This window comes from Paramisgurnus dabryanus, chromosome 22 (genome assembly GCF_030506205.2).
Source record: "Paramisgurnus dabryanus chromosome 22, PD_genome_1.1, whole genome shotgun sequence".
NCBI lineage: Eukaryota > Metazoa > Chordata > Actinopteri > Cypriniformes > Cobitidae > Paramisgurnus > Paramisgurnus dabryanus.
Genome location: NC_133358.1, coordinates 13,579,396 through 13,592,577, shown reverse-complemented (window position 1 = coordinate 13,592,577; position 13,182 = coordinate 13,579,396). Strand labels below are relative to the sequence as shown.

General features: G+C 39.9%; 1 protein-coding gene across 1 annotated transcript in view; it reads left to right on the top strand.

Annotated features, from left to right (window-relative positions):
• The window catches only part of tgfbr1b (transforming growth factor, beta receptor 1 b), a 91,149-nt gene that overhangs the window by 51,667 nt on the left and 26,300 nt on the right, over positions 1–13,182 (top strand). The window contains exons 4-5 of the mRNA XM_065294830.2: positions 8,374–8,604; positions 11,758–11,925. Coding sequence (XP_065150902.1) covers positions 8,374–8,604; positions 11,758–11,925 — 399 coding nt within the window. The remainder of the gene's footprint in view (positions 1–8,373; positions 8,605–11,757; positions 11,926–13,182) is intronic.

Genomic DNA, 13,182 nt, shown 5'->3' with positions numbered 1-13,182 from the left:
TCTGACTTACCTCGGTTTAAGTCGAGGGAATTACGAGGTCCCTCTGAAACAATATCAGAAGCTCCTGGACATATGGCAGCAGCTGCGGCGTGACATCTGCTCGAGCTGCTTCATATGAGACCGCTTCAGCATTGGTTCTACGATCGAGTCTCGAGGAGAGCGTGGCGCAATGGCATACACCGTGTAACCATTACACCTGCGTGTCATTTCTATTTTACCCCGTGGTCAGACCCAGCATTTCTGATAGCAAGATATGCCTCTGAGTCGGGTCTCCTGGCATTCTGTAGCATGCGATGCCCCCAGCACGGGATGAGCAGCCACGTATGACGGGCTTGCAGTCTCAGGGGTGTGCATAGCACCCCAACTGCCGCGAGCGGTGCGCTGTATATCTGGGACTTGTACGCTCCGCTATGGAGATGCGAGGGAAGGATGTATTAGCCGACACCGACAACATTGCGACTGTTGCGTTATTTACCGTTAAGGCGGTTTTTGCGCTCTCGTCACCTGTCGCATCTCGCTCGTCATCTCCTCCTTTGGAGTCAGAAGCATCTGAGGTCCCTTCGTGCCATTCACATTCCGGGTACGCTCAAATACAGCGGCAGACGTGCTTTCCCGAGCTGCGCGCCCCGGAGAATGGCGACTCCACCCCCAGACGGTCCAGCTAATTTGGAATAAGTTCGGTCGTGCGCAGATAGATCTATTTGCGTCACCGGACGATACCCACTGTCGCCTGTTTTATTAACTAACCGAGGACAGCCTCGGCGTGGATGTGCTGACACACTGCTGGCCGCGGGGGATGCGCAAATACGCATTCACTCCAGTGAGCTTAATCGCACAGACACTGTGCAAAGTCAGGCAGGACGAGAAGAGCCTTTTATTAGTCGCCCCGTACTGGACGACCAGGAATTGGTTTTCAGAGTTAATGCTCCTCGCGACAGCCCCTCCCTGGCGATTTCCCCTGAGGAAAGACTTTCTTTCTCAAGGAAGGGGCACATTATGGCACCCGTGCCCCGACCTGTGGGATTTCCATGTATGGTCGTTGAGCGCGCGCAAGGTTTAGGTGATTTATCGCAAGCGGTATCTAACACCATCGACGCGGTACGAGCACCGTCCACAAGACGGGCTTACGCGCTTAAATGAAACCCTTTTTCGTCACCTGGTGCTCTTCGCAACGCGAGGACCCCAGAGAATGCTTAACATTGTGCTTTTATATCTTCTACATAGGTTAGATGGTAGGCTGTCCCTCCGCCATTAAAGTTGATATCGCCGCTATTTCTGCTCATCACTCACTCACTTATCAACGGCAGTTCAGTTGGCCAGCATGATTTGGTTATTAGATTTTTAAGAGGCGCTCGCAGGCTAAACCCCTCGCGCCCTCCCTCTATTCCTCCTGAGACCTGTCCATGGTGCTGAAGCCCTTCAGGTCCCCCGTTCGATCCTTTGCAGTCTGCGAGTCTGAAGTTTTTATCAATGAAAACTCTGACCCTGCTAGCATTGGTCTCCGTGAAGAGAGTAAGGAATTTACATGCATTCTCTGTTGACGATTCGTGCCTTCAGTTTGGTCCTGCTGTCTCACTGAGACCCAGACCAGGCTACGTGCCCAAAGTTCCCACCACTCCCTTCAGAGATAAGGTGGTGAGCTTGCAAGCGCTGCCCCCCGGAGGAGGGCAGACCCAACCATGGCTTTATTATGCCCCGTACGAGCGTTACGCATCTACGTGGATCGCACACAAAGCCTTAGGACCTCAGATCAGCTCTTTGTTTGTTATGGTGGTCAGCAGAGAGGGAAAGCTGTCACTAAGCAGAGGATGTCTCATTGGATAGTTGATACTATCGCCCTTGCTTATAATCTGCAGGGCATTCCTTGTCCATTTAATTTGAGAGCTCACTCTACTAGAAGTGTTGCCTCATTTTGGGCATTCGCTCGTGGTTCCTCGCTAACAGACATCTGCAGAGCTGCTGGTTGGGCGACACCTAATACGTTCATTAGATTTTACAGTGTTCGTGTCGAGCCTGTCTCCTCTCCTGTTCTTTCCTCGTTAGGGGAAGCACAGAGAACAGGCTCGCAGGTCGGCTTGCAGCCTCCGACTGCTGCTCCAAACTGAGCTCAGTATGGAAGGCCATCAAGGCAAGAACGCGTAATAATTTGTTTTGCCTTCCTCCGCTGCCTTGGCAGCCTGATGTTGCGGAGCATCCGCTGCCAGCCTCTCACTAGCTGCATCCTCGCGAACCTGTGTTTGGCTCGGGCATCCACATTGCGTCCCACCGGGTTCCTTTGTGAGTATTTTCCGTGGGGTTAATCCTACTAGCCCACGTTTCCCTCAGCAGAGCACTGCTTTGCTTACACAGCCACGGCTGTCATTTATACCTCAACTACGGTTGACTTTCGCCCACCAATAGCCCTTAACGGGGCGGTGGCTTCCGCAGCGTCCCTATACCGCTCAGATAGGGCGCTTCCCAGTCGCTAGCACTACTGTGGGGTTAAAGGAACATCTAGTGCCCGGCCTTCTGCCTTAAAACCTAATTCTCCTTATCCTTAAGTGGAACCGGAGGGCTTTACGCAGACACTGGAAGAGGTCAGCCCTCAGTGGCGTTTTGGTAGGGATTCCCAATTCGTCGGTCACGACGTGACGTCGTAGTGACCGACTGAAAGGGAACGTCTCGGTTACGTATGTAACCCTCATTCCCTGAAGGAAGGGAACGGAGACGTCACGTCCCGTCGCCACAGGGCTGCTCCCTGCTGTTTATCGGCCGGTCACACTTTCCGGCTTTCTCAGCGAAATGAAGCTAATTTCCATATTTGCACCTGTGGCTTATATACGCACCTGGCGGGGCGGCGCCAGCATTATGCAAATATCTCAATGCCAAGTTCATTGGCGTTTTAGTAGAGTACGAAGCAGATTGGTCTCTCTAAGCGAGTTCCCAATTCGTCGGTCACGACGTGACGTCTCCGTTCCCTTCCTTCAGGGAACGAGGGTTACATACGTAACCGAGACGTTATATTGTGTCATGTAATAAAATAAAAATTTTGTATACTATATTGGTATTTTAATAATGTAAGCTTATGTTTTCTGTTATTTTTGGAGATATACAGTATAAGCAGCAATTCAAATATTCAAAGGGTTTCTGGTAGCAACGTTTTATTAAGTTTTGTTTTTTGACAAATGCACCATCTAATCACAATAAAAAAAGAAACACGGCGCACACGTTATTACTGCAAGCAGCAGGTGTCCGAATTGATGGCTCTGTTTTCAACTCCTCCCTCGACTGCAGATGGCAAACCTCGCCAATCGGTCTGCGCAGCGCTGCATGAACTCAAACACACCTACTTTCTATAAACTACATTTTGAATACTTTGGGAAGTGAACCTACAAATTACTTTTACATTCGTTGTATTTGCATATTAATTGCCAAAAGTGTTATGAATCTGTGATTTGTCTGTCTTTAAAAAAAATCTTATATAGTGTAACTCTGGCATCCAAAATAGTTTTCCTTTCAATAAAGTGCTCTGCATGTTCAGCGATGTGAATATTGCAGGTGTGCACATTGCCATGTTAAAGTGATATGTGATGTTTAATGATGAAAAACGCAGGACAGAACTTCATCCGGAAGTTGATTCAGAGCAAAGCAAGCTGTGAATAATGAAGGTCTGGTTCATAACAAAACCAGGTACGAGCATTAGAAATTTCGATTTCATCTTCACTATAAGCTGGAAAGGAAAGAAGTATTATAATTTTAAATTGGAAAAAATTTAACCTTCACCTAAGGCATTCAAACCACTTTTTATGGTTTTAAATAAAATGAAAGAGCTATTTTCTTTCAGTTTCTGTTATCCTATTTGTTTATTCACTGTCTGTTAGACTTCCTTAGCCACTGATTTCAGTCTTTAGGTCTGGTTTGAAGTTGGACCACTAACTCATCATACATTTCTGTCTGCGTCTGGATGTGACATAACCTCACCAGTGAATCACACTGTAGACGTGCTTTTTTCCACCATCTTCCTCTGTTGGTTTTGTCTGTACGCCTTATGTTCCACGGCACCGTTCGCTGTCTCTGAGTTTCTCTGCCTGTCTTTCTGACCTTGCTGTCCTTGTCATAGGCAAATTGAATCAGTGGTTTGAAGCATGTATTACTGAGAAGGTCAAACCCACACATTCTCCCACTCCCTTACTGTTTTCATTGTTTTTAACCTGTTTTCATGTTCTGAGCCTTAGACATCTGGTCGGTTGTATGAAGACGGTGAATGAAAACCATTCACTGTCTTTATTTAACCAACCAAATGCATTTAATTTTTTTCTTTTCATGTTTTTTTTTGTCTTAGTTTTGTGTTTTGACAAACATGTCTTTTAATTTAGTGAATATGTGTTAATTTCAGCCTATTTTACTTTAACAATTATATTTACTTAGTGTGGTGTGTTTACAATGCAAGATCTGTATTGTAGCTAGCACTTTCACTATTTTGTGGTTATAGCTCACTACACTCTTAGAAATGATGTGTTAATTTTTTACACATCATTGTGCGGTAAGTTTTTAACACATTATATGTCATTTTGTGTTGATTTTGTGTTAAAATATAACACATGTTGTGTTAAAAGTAACACAAAATAGCTTGTTTCAATAATAACACAGAGATGGGTGGATTCTGGGACAACGCAGTTAGTGTGTTGTCCCAGAATCAACACTAATGTGTTGTTTTTAACACATTCATTCTAAGAGAAGTAGTTTTTATATTCTGATAAAAACTTTGTTATGTTTAGAGTTGCAACCGAGCATGCCGCACAAGCCCTGAAAAATGAAGCCAAAATATCTCGATCAGCCCCCAGTGACTGGTCCTAGTATAGGTGGTAATGCCCGCCTCCCCCATGTTATTCAATGGGACTTTCAATTTCAATTCAATTTTATTTATATAGCGCTTTTCACAAAAGTCAATTGTTTCAAAGCAGCTTTACATAAATAGAAGCAGTGAAAAGCACAGAAAAACGACAGATAGCACAACAGAATACATGATAGCATGAGCAGTTAAATTTGCTGCGGCTATGACTCAATATTATAAGTGCACGTAGTACTAAAGCAACGTATAGAAGAGGAAGCTAGGTAAAGCCCAAAAAGGCTGCCTCCCCGGGGTGAAAAACCCCCTAGGAGAAAAAAAACCCCGGGCTTTTATCCGAGGAAAAATAAGTCCTAGGAGGGAAAAACCCTTGGGAGAACGGGTTGGACTTGAGACCAACAATTTAATAACACTTCAGATATCTTTTTTCTGAAGCTGTTTTTTGTCATTTACTGTAGTTTTTATCACGCTTATGTAAATTCAAGTGTTTGTTTTTAAAATAAGTTTGTTTTTAGTTAGTTATTTAATTCTATAAAAACGGTGGTGCGATGTCATGATTGACAGCTGTGATATGCGCATTATGCGAGGGCGGGGCCTTGATTTTGCGGCTTTACTTTCTGCTTACTACTGCGCAGGTCCTGAAATGCTACTGCGCCGACTCAAGATGTCATTTCGATGTTGTTGTATGTGGAATAATACTAATTAATGTCTTTGTGTTATTGTTTAACTCTTTCGCCGCCAGCATTTTTTTAAAAAGTTGCCAGCCAACGCCAGCGTTTTTCATGATTTTCACAAAATTGTAATGCCTTCCAGAAAATGTTCTTCTTTAAATATATAAACATACAATATACCAAATGAAAGAACAGACCCTCTGCTTTCAAAAAAAAAAAAAAAAAACGTTTCATCCTACCTTCAGTGGTTCTTTTGTAATCAGCTTTTGAATATGGGTAGATTTCTGCAAAAACACCACATTTTGAGCAAAAAGCAGAGATAATTCCATTTTTGTGACGGTCTTTTCATAGAGATCCCATTCAGAGCGATCTTTAAAACAGACACGGACATGCAGCCGCTTGCCATAGGGCAATACTTCCGGGTTTAAAAAGTTGCGGAAGGGTGCCACCTGGTGGATAATAACAGTATTGCGGAAGCCCGGAAATACTCGTCATTGGCAGGGAAGCGTTTTCTATTGATTGACGAGATATCTCGTCAATGGCGGTGAAAGAGTTAAAATGGTCCGCAAATGTGTGTTTCACATATGTAACGCATGGCCTTTCGATGTCATAACGCATTACGTGGGGTCATGCGGCATGTGCAAGACAAGAAGAGTGTGCAAGTTTTTTATTTATCTTGCAAAAAATAGCAATCGTTTTGCTAGATAAGACCCTTATGCCTTGTTTGGGACTGTTTAGAGACATTTGAAACTGTGTTGAAATGGCGATTTTAAACTGCATTGAAACTGTAAACTGTTGGGGTCCAATAAAGTCTATTAAACTGAGAAAACATCTGGAATGTTTTCATCAAAAAACTTAATTTCTTCTTGACTTAACAAAGAAAGACATCAACATTTTGAACATGGAAATTAGTACATTTTTAGGATTTTTTTTAAGAAAGTGGATTAGTCCCTAAATAAAGGGGAAGCGGATGCATGTATGCTGTCCAAAACGACGGACAAGTATGTGATGTATAAAGGAAATTCATTAACAACTTTTTTCATAATCAATTATTCTCAATTTCATTGATTAGTTGTTGAGGCCCTAGTTAGTCATTTGTTAAGGAGGTTGTTGCCATCTTTGTTTGTTGAATAAGTCAGAAATTTGACTGGTTTCAAGCCAGTATTAGCTTGGGTCCATTCGTTCAAACACACCATCTACTCTGAATAATTTAGCCCCTACAAAGTGGTCTTGTCCTCTATTAGATTGTTGGACGGATCGGTAAGATTTTAGTGGCATAGTCACATTTGGTTTAACATAGATTGGCTGATTGTGACCCATCCGCTGTCTCCATGGCTTCTCACCGTCCCCATACAAAACACGCTCCATTTAGCTCCTAATGACCCGCCCTTCTATTTTTGAAGTGATACCAGTACTCTGAGCCCATCCCTGAAGGCTTTAGTAAAAAATAACTCCCTGTAATGTTGATGGAGAACTTAAACCTCTAGATTTGACACTGAGGTTAACTGCTTTTGATTTGTTACTTATCAACACACTCACATTTACACACACATTCCATCTCCTTGTATGATTTGTATCCTTTTCACTAAAATGTGTATATATATATATATATATATACATATATACATACATACGTGTGTGTGTGCGTGCGTGCGTGCGTGTGTGTGTGACATGATTACTAATTTATACATTAAAACATAGCTGGCGTTTATATAACGTACAGCACGTGTGAACTACAGTAAGAGCCACACAACACTCATCTGCTGGGAATCTCTAAATAAGCTTCAAATGATCATTTCTGATGTTATGGTTAATTTGTGAAATTGTTACTTTATATACTTGGTTCTCGGGGGAGCATAGCTGATGTAAGCTAGGTCTTAATATTTAAATCTAGTGAGCATCTTAACGCAGGTGTTCGCTGCTGAATCTATTTCCCCACGGTAAAACAATTTTCTATTTCATCTCCATTTTAAAGGTAAGCTTGCAGTCTGAATTGAATGTGACGTGGGAGAAAGACCGTGCAGTGCCAAATAATAAATAGAGATTTCAATTTGCTCATGTGTGGTCTGAGTTAATGTATTAATTTTGCTGTTGTGCACAACCAGCGCAGTGGTTTCTTCGAGCTGATTCTTTTTAATTCATCGGTTGTAGTGAGTCATGGTCTTAATCAATAGCATCTGGTCTAAATTATGGTCTGAATCGATTTGAATCAAATTCGCCTGCTCTTGGAGTCGATCATTAAACCAAGTCATTATATTTGATAGTCTGAGAACTGTTACTGTGTTGTGTGCAATGTTGGAAATACATATTTGTTACTGATTGCTTAAAAAATATGGTTTATTTTATGATGATATATAACAAATTTGTTGTAATAAATCAATGTTTCATACTCCAAACATCTAAAATTTTCATCAAAATATCCTTCAGTATCTGGAGAAAAGAAGATTGACCATCATTTACTAGTGCCAGCCATTAAGTGCGCTAGATGAATACAAACGCGATCATTTCTTTTCAGCAAAAACCAAACCTAGATTTTAAATGTGCAAAGCACAGATGTCCTCTGCAGATGAAAGAAAAACAGCATATCAATTAAAAAATATCTCGATGCACACAAATGTATCTAATTAATGTCAGCCCCTGCTGATTCACCTAAAAAGCACACAAAGTTGTTGTGTTGCTTAATATGTAGCGAGTTTTTGGGCCATTTGGGAGGGTTGATGCACAAAATGCTTTGTAGTGCTCGGCGAGTGCCAAAGGCAGAGAAAAAAGCTTTTACAAAGTGTTTCCAAGTTAAAAACAGAAGAGTGATTTGTTTATATAAGCGTCATGTGCTTTCATTTTCTTCTTTTAAATAATTTGTCTTATCTTTTGTAGGTTTGCCTCTCCTTGTGCAGAGGACCATAGCAAGAACCATTATCCTACAGGAAAGCATCGGCAAGGGCCGCTTCGGAGAGGTGTGGCGAGGGAAGTGGAGAGGAGAGGAGGTGGCAGTCAAGATCTTCTCCTCCAGAGAGGAACGGTCCTGGTTTCGGGAGGCGGAGATCTACCAGACCGTGATGCTCCGCCATGAGAATATTCTGGGCTTCATCGCCGCTGACAACAAAGGTTAGCAGCACTGATGCATGCGGGGATTTGTTATTCAGCTCACCTTGTTTATGCCTTATTTTAATGTGGTCACCACATCTGCTTTATTAATACTGGATAGAGAATAACATATTGGTTAGAATAGATAATAATCTTATCAATAATCTATTTTACAAGTAAATTTATAAAAATACTTAAGTATTTTAAAATAGGGGTGGGCGATAAACCGGTAGACATGATTATTAACCGGTAGAAATTTGTCAACCGGTAGAGATTTTGGACTATCGTCTCTATTGGGGTTACGCGCACACGTCACGCTCTTGTGTGCGTGGTCACGAGAACGTAACGTTTGTACACTTATTTAAGCACCGCAGTTTTAAAACAAGTTATTTTAAGCCATTGAAACAAACTACAGATCTATATGCGTGCACTCTTTCTGTGTCTGAGGAGCGCGCAAGACGCGCAACTGCTGCTATTTTTTATCTGTCAGGAGCGCAAGTCGCGCAACCGCTGCTTATTAAGCTTGTGAGCATTTTTCCCGCTTTATTAGCCTTACATACACATATGCGTCCTTCCCGTCTTTGCAAGTATCCTCATAAACACGACCATTTAGGGCTTAAAAGAAAGTGAACAGCTAAAAGAGAAAACGCATGTGTAACATTGGGTCCAGTCTTTGCTCTTAAAGGGGAAGTTACCTAATTTTGCTGTCTGTCACTCATGTTCATGAAATCTCGCACTGCTCTTGACTAAATCACTTTTCTACCTTAAATAATATATATATATATATATATATATATATATATATATATATATATATATATATATATATATATAATTATTTATTATTATTCCTTTATCATTGACTGTTTATCTTCAGAGAGCTTGAGTTTTGTTTGTTCTTATCTTCTTTTTATGCTTGTATAAGGTTTTTGTGAGAATTATGAACATTTCTATGGTATTAAAGGTTTTAATAACTGAAAAACATTAGTAAAACATAAAAAACCTCTACCGTGATACATATCGTCGTTATCATGATATAAAATGAATCCTATCATGATGGAAGATTTTGGTCATATCGCCCACCCCTATTTTTAGACCTGGGTCGGTCCCAGACTAAAATGCATGTTTGAGCTGCATTAATTTTAAGAACATCTTACAATATCAATGCCACAACTTGAATGTCCTAAAATAACTAAGGCCTAGTCCTGGGTTAATCTATAACCTGTCCAGGAAATGGACTCCCTGGTGTTTGTGTATGCATAGGACTGTTTAACTTTATAAGGGAGGTTAGCTCAGATCAATACTGTTATTGTTTAAAGGGATGTACATGATGACAGCTAATAGATATTTTGCTATGGCTGCTATATAAATCTATGTTTTTATATTAAATTATATTAATTTTTATAATAAAACTTTTATCCAACTTAGACTCTAAGAACGGGTAAAAACAACAAATGTGTTGTCCCAGAATCTACCCATCTCTGTGTTATCATTAAAATAATACATTTTGTAACACAATTTGTGTTTAATTTTAACACAAAACAAACACAAAATGACACATTATGTGTTAAAAGCTTAACACAAAAAGATTAACACATCCTTTCTAAGAGTGTACATGCTTGTATATATTATTAGATGCTTAAAGGATTAGTCAATTTTCTTAAAACAAATCCAGATAATTTACTCACCACCATGTCATCCAAAATGTTGATGTCTTTCTTTGTTGAGTCGAGAAGAAATTATGTTTTTTGAGGAAAACATTCCAGGATTTTTCTCATTTTAATGGACTTTAATAGAACCCAACACTTAACAGTTAACTCAACACTTCTAGCGAAACGATTGTCATTTTTGACAATAAAAATAAAAATATGCACTTTTAAACCACATCTATCTCCGGTCCCAAAAAAGTGCCAGCCGACCTCACGTAAATGCGTAGTGACGTAGAAAGTTCACGTGTTACATATATGAAACGCACATTTGGGGACCATTTTAAACAATAAACTGACACAAAGACATTAATTAGTATCATTCGACATATAACAACGTCGGAATGGTCCTCTTTCTCCACACATGACGTATTGCGTGAGGTCGCGCTGGCGCTTTTCAGGATCGGAGATAGACGAGAAGTTGTGGTTGAAAAGTGCATATTTTTATCTTTCTTGTCAAAAATGACAATCGTTTCGCTAGATAAGACCCTTATGCCTAGTTTGGGATCGTTTGGAGTACTTTGAAACTATGTTGAAAAAAACTGTTAAGTGTTCAGTTAAGTGTTAAGTGTTGGGGGCCATTAAAGTCCATTAAAATGAGAAAAATCCTGGAATGTTTTTCTCAAAAAACATAATTTCCTCTCGACTGAACAAAGAAAGACATCAACATTTTGGATGACCTGGTGGTGAGTAAATTATCTGGATTTTTCTTTTTTTTTAAGAAAATTGACTCCTTTAACTGTTTATTACTTTTGAAACTTGACATACAAATAAAGAGTACTGTTTGAAATGGGAAAAATATGTTTTTTTTTTGTATCTGCTATATTCATGAAAAAACTTATGGTCACTGATCTATTTGTTTTTAGGACAATGGCCGGATAAAAACTGGTTTCTTTACAGGGGACACAGCATGAAAATCTGACTTTTTCTCTGTTTAAGTGTTATAATTGAGTCCCCGGTGCTTTTATCAACCTAGAAAATGTGAAAAAGATCAACCAACTTAGTTTTGGTAAACCATTCTCTGCAAGCATGTGAAAAAATAGGTCATTGAAATTTTGCTCCCCTTGTGATGTCAGAAGGGGATAATACTGCCTCTTAATCTGCACTATCCAACCACAGCACTGCCATTTAGTGCAGAGATCAGCTCATTTGCATTTAAAAGGACACACCCAAAACGGCACATTTTTGCTCACACCTACAAAGTGTCAATTTTAACATGATATAATAAATGATCTATATTATTTTTAAGCTAAAACTTCACAAATATACTCTGGGGTCAACAAAGATGTATTTCACATTTTTGCAGAACAGATTTTTTGCAGAACAGATGAAGCATGATGGTCATGTTTGCATTTGTGTTTACATTGAACAGTTGATAAAGTCCGCACAGCTGATGTGAGATCTTACCAGCCATCTGGAGATCTCTTTGCTGTTTGCTATCTGATCCGTGGTTTCTTTGCTCTTTCAGACAATGGGACATGGACCCAGCTGTGGTTGGTTTCAGACTACCACGAGCACGGCTCACTATTCGACTACCTGAATCGGTATACAGTGACCGTGGAGGGCATGATCAAGCTGTCTCTGTCCACTGCCAGCGGCCTGGCTCACTTGCACATGGAGATTGTGGGAACACAAGGTATTTATCTGCTCACATAGTCCAGGAAAGAGTTTGCATAATAGTTGCGTTCACACCTGTGGTGGATGTAACGAGTGTCTATTTTGCCAGTAACGTTCAAGTTCAAGTTAGGCTTAATTGTCATTTCTATATGTGGTTGAAGTGGTTGCAATCAATTTATTTAAGCTACATTTAAACAAAAGTTTTTTGTTTTGTTTTGCTTTTCCAATTTTTTTTTGTTTAAATGTAGCTTAAATAAATTTATTGCAACCACTTACCTTAAAAAAAATTGAGTAAATTGAATGAATAATTTCAATTTTCATTGTTGTTAGTGTTAAATCACAAATAAAGAAGTACCAAAAAGTAGCAGCATCTTTCAGATTTATGTATGTTATTTATACAGACAATGATTTAAGTATTCTGTGTACATCATTTTTATACTTTTGGCAGACACCTTTATCTAAAGTGTCTTTTATGGATGCACGATATTGACGGGACAAGTGCTGTATGCAAGCTTTGCGATATTCCTATGATTTCAATATATCTTGTGCCCATTTACAGTGGCATACATTTTATCAGTATGTGTTATTTCTGGGAATTGAACCCCAAAACCTTTGCACTGCTAATACAATGCTCTATCAGTTTAACAGGGAACATGTTATATGTTTTAAATTTAACAAATTCATTTTTTTTAATGGGGCATACATTTAAAAAGTTGTGTCCTATCGAGACATTTTGTTAGTTAATAGTACTATTAAAGGCGGGGTGCACGATCTCTTAAAGCCAATGTTGACATTTGAAATCACCTAAAGAAACACGCCCCTACCCCAAAAGAATCTGGACCTGGCAACAATGTCGGCTAGTAGACACGCCCATTACTGCTGATTGGCTACAAATGTGTTTTGGTAGTCGGCCCGATTCTCTTTTCCAAAGTGTTTTTCAAAAATCATGCACCTTGCCTTTAAGTATTACCTTCAGAAACTATTACCATACTATGGTACCATCTTAAAACTAATTGGATTTGTGCCATAAACGTGGTAAAACTCTATACAGGACCTAATATTTCAAAGCCTTGAATTTAAGCATGTCAAAAGATTGACATATCCATCACCTGAGTAGGGCATTAATAAAGCATCTTTTGGCTGATTGTTGGTTTCCTGGGAGGCATCAACCTGCTTGTGTGTAGGATGCTGTCACAACATGAGGCATAGCAGATGTTAATTCATTTGCTCATTTATAGTGAGCTGCTAATTCATCTTTAGACAGGCTGTGCTGATT